This window comes from Fukomys damarensis, unplaced genomic scaffold, assembly GCF_012274545.1.
Source record: "Fukomys damarensis isolate Sample0158 unplaced genomic scaffold, DMR_v1.0_HiC HiC_scaffold_17, whole genome shotgun sequence".
NCBI classification, from domain to species: domain Eukaryota; kingdom Metazoa; phylum Chordata; class Mammalia; order Rodentia; family Bathyergidae; genus Fukomys; species Fukomys damarensis.
In genome coordinates, this window is record NW_022900929.1 from 43,271,378 (window position 1) to 43,274,476 (window position 3,099).

At 46.3% G+C, this 3,099-nt stretch overlaps 1 protein-coding gene across 4 annotated transcripts; it reads right to left on the minus strand.

Moving 5' to 3' along the window:
- Positions 1 to 20: 20 nt before the first annotated feature.
- Positions 21 to 3,010, minus strand: Apex1 (apurinic/apyrimidinic endodeoxyribonuclease 1). Of its 4 annotated transcripts, none has more exons than XM_010607416.1 (5): positions 2,815 to 3,010; positions 2,487 to 2,612; positions 2,102 to 2,289; positions 891 to 1,083; positions 21 to 757 (listed from the first exon to the last, which is right to left on the minus strand). In XM_010607416.1, the coding sequence occupies exons 2-5, from the start codon at positions 2,542 to 2,544 to the stop codon at positions 240 to 242; spliced, it is 957 nt and encodes a 318-aa protein (XP_010605718.1). In that variant the 5' UTR covers positions 2,545 to 2,612; positions 2,815 to 3,010; the 3' UTR covers positions 21 to 239. The 4 variants fall into 4 exon arrangements, with proteins under 4 accessions (XP_010605718.1, XP_010605717.1, XP_010605719.1 ...); XM_010607415.1 differs by having other exon boundaries at positions 2,807 to 3,010; XM_010607417.1 differs by having other exon boundaries at positions 2,796 to 3,010.
- Between the last annotated feature and the right edge of the window lie 89 nt (positions 3,011 to 3,099).

Sequence of the window (3,099 nt, forward strand, 5' to 3'; positions counted from 1 at the left end):
AACATACAACACAGTAAGGCTGAAACTATGGCCTTTTATTTATACGTGGATATTTCAAAGAAGTTATCAGAATATAAGGATTCACACACAAGCCTTGGGCTTAAAAGAAACCCGTCACGTGCCTGGTCAAAGGATTCATATTCTCATAGAAGAGAATGTCAGGATGTTTTAGAGAGCAATTTAAGGAGTATTTTTGCATGGTGGGGGCATTTCCAGGCACACAATGATTCAAGAATGTGTCACAGTGCTAAGTACAGGGTGATGGGACAGTGATCACTGCCAAGAGCCTTGGAACGGATCTTGCTGTCACACAATGCAGGTAAAAGTGAATGGGACAACAAAAAGTAATCAAGACGCCAACCTACATTCTTGGACCGAGCATTCATCATGTAAGTCCAAAAGGTGTAGGCATAGGCAGCATTAGGGTAGAGGTGACGAAAGCTGTCAGTCATTGGCACAGCCTGCAGTAGCTCCCCAAAGCCTTGGCGCTCCTGTGGGGTGAAGCCAGCATTCTTTTTATTTCCCTTGGGGTTACGAAGATCAATTTCCTCATGAGCCACATTGAGGTCCCCACATAGTACAAGAGGCTTACGGGAAGCCAAGTCCTTCAGGAAGTTGCGAAAGGCTTCATCCCAGCGCTGCCTGTACTCCAACCTTACCAGACCCCGGCCTGCATTAGGTACATAGGCTGTAACCAGCACAAATGAGTCAAATTCAGCCACAATCACCCGGCCTTCCTGGTCATGTTCCTCCTCACCTAACAAATGATGAAAACAACGTTAAAATAATAAAAGCAGGGGGAAAAAAAAAAAAAAAAACACTGAGGCAGGGTCAGGATATTAACAATTAGTTTAAAACAGCTTGGGCCTTAGGAATCAATAGGGTCTCACCAATGCCGTAAGTGACTTTGAGTGGGCACTGGCGGGACAGTAGACCCACACCACTATATCCTTCTTTGTCAGAAGGCGCTGACCAGTACTGATGGGATAGTCCAGTTAGCTCCTGAAGTTCAGCCGGGAGTTTGTTCTCTGAACATTTGGTCTCTTGGAGGCACAGGATATCTGGGGCTTCTTCCTTTACCCACTGTGAGCAAAAAAGAAAGGCAGAAAAAGTATTTCCAGTTCAGCGAATATTTATAGTTCATGTGGTAAATACTAGCTATCCTTGTGCATAAAGAATTCAACAAACATTAATAATTATGAATTATGTGATTGAGAACTTATGAAGGTAATTAAAGTCATAGGTAAGGATAGGTGTGATAAGGAGTTTTTTTTTTTCTTGAGATTAACACAGGGCCTTTGCACTGCGCCACATCCTCAGCCTTTTTAAAAATTTTGTGAGATAGAGATTCACTAAGTTGCCCTGGGTGAGCTTTAATTTTCAATCCTCCTGCTTCAGCCTCCCACAGTGCTCGGAATATAGGTTTGGGTCACCAGTTAAGATTTTAAAGCTATAATTATAAGAACACAGTATAGCTTCTCATGGGGCACATGCCTATAATTCCAGGACTTGGGAGGATGATGAGGCAGGAGGACTGCTGTGAGTTTGAGGCCAGCCTGAGCTACATAAGGAGACAGTACCTCAAAAGACTGGAGAGAAAACGGAGAAAGTCCAGAAAAGAGATTTTTGTAACATTCTGGGAACAGAAAGGAACATGAAACAATGCAATAGAACTGAAAGAATGGACATATACAATACAGGCAAGATTTGGTCTCATTCCCCTCATCTTTTGTTTGTTTTGAGACAGGGTCTCACTATGTAGTTCTGACTGCTCCGGAACTGTATAGCCCAGGCTGGGCTCCAACTCACAGCGATCGTTCTGCCTCAGCCTCCCAACTGCTGGGATCAAGGTGTGCGCCACCACGCCCAGCTCATTCCCTCATATTATTCCTTCTGTAAGAAAATTCATATCCCAGCTGGCTGTGGAGGCACATGCCTGTAATCCAGCACTCAGGAGGCCAGCATGAATCACAAAGCGAGATCTTGCCCCTTAATAAAGAAAACGCCTATCCTGGGAACTGAAATGAGAAAAAGTGATTAAATTCCAAGATCATTATTCAGTGTTAGGGAACTTCTCCTGCCCTGCCTGAATTCCACTTACATCTAAACCCTTCTTCTTAATCCAGGCTCGAAGCCCATCCACATTCCAGGAGCTTATCTTCAGTGTGGCAGATTTGCCACTAGGTGAGGTTTTCTTATCTGGAGGATCCTCATACAGGACTGGGCCTTCTCCTGCTGCCTCTTTTTCGTTTTTCTTTGCTCCCACCTTACTCTTCTTGGCCTCTGGCTCTACAAAGTAAGACATAATGGAAAAAGCGATTTCCACCTTCAATCAAGAATTAACTGCAGACCCATAGAAAATATACAGTTGCCCTGATTTGTCAAGTAAAAAGTTGTAACTCGCTCTGTATCGTTCACGTAAGAAATTAATACCGTGCCCTGCCCCGCCCCGCTTGTAGGAAGACGGGTTCATTTAATTCTCCTACCTCTCTTGGGCTCTTCCCCATCTTCTGCCACTGATCCCTTTTTCCCCCGCTTTGGCATCCCTGTAACGAAAGCCCTTCGGCACCTGTACCACGTCGCCCACCGAAACAGTATTTTCACCGCGTGGTCTGTAGACGCAAAGAAAGCGTGGAATCAGAGCTAAAGTGAAGACTCCTCCCTCGGTCTTCCCCGTCCAGGTCCCGCCTTTCAAACCACTTGATCTCTGAAGCACTTCCCGGCTTTCGGGAATCACGGGCCCTGCAGCCCCCCCCCACCAACATTTGAGTGCCTTGCATTCTCCCAAGATCTGCCTTTTGGCCACCTGAAGACCTTAATGAAGAGTCTGGACTCAAGCTTGCCAATCAGGACTCCTGAGAATCCCGTATTAGTAGAGCAGAACAGCAACTCTGCACCTGACCTGCTCCGGCACTAGCGTGCTTTCTCCTTATCTGAGCACAAAGAATCAAGCACGCTGGGTTCCCACGTGGGTAACAGGCGCGGTCACGTGACCCGACGACCGCCCCCGTAGGCCCAGGAGTGCGGGTGATTGGGCTGTTTGGAATCACGTGAAGAAAAGCCCCTCCTCTTTATAGTTTTATCTGGGAGTGAAGGCCC

Excerpts from the sequence above, each read along its gene's own strand:
- Apex1 (XM_010607416.1), bottom strand. The coding sequence starts at position 2,544 with ATGCCAAAGCGGGGGAAAAAGGGATCAGTGGCAGAAGATGGGGAAGAG. Across the intron at positions 1,084-2,101 it reads TTAAGAAGAAGGGTTTAGAT|TGGGTAAAGGAAGAAGCCCC; the intron begins GTAAGTGGAATT and ends TTTTGCTCACAG. Across the intron at positions 758-890 it reads CAAAGTCACTTACGGCATTG|GTGAGGAGGAACATGACCAG; the intron begins GTGAGACCCTAT and ends ATCATTTGTTAG.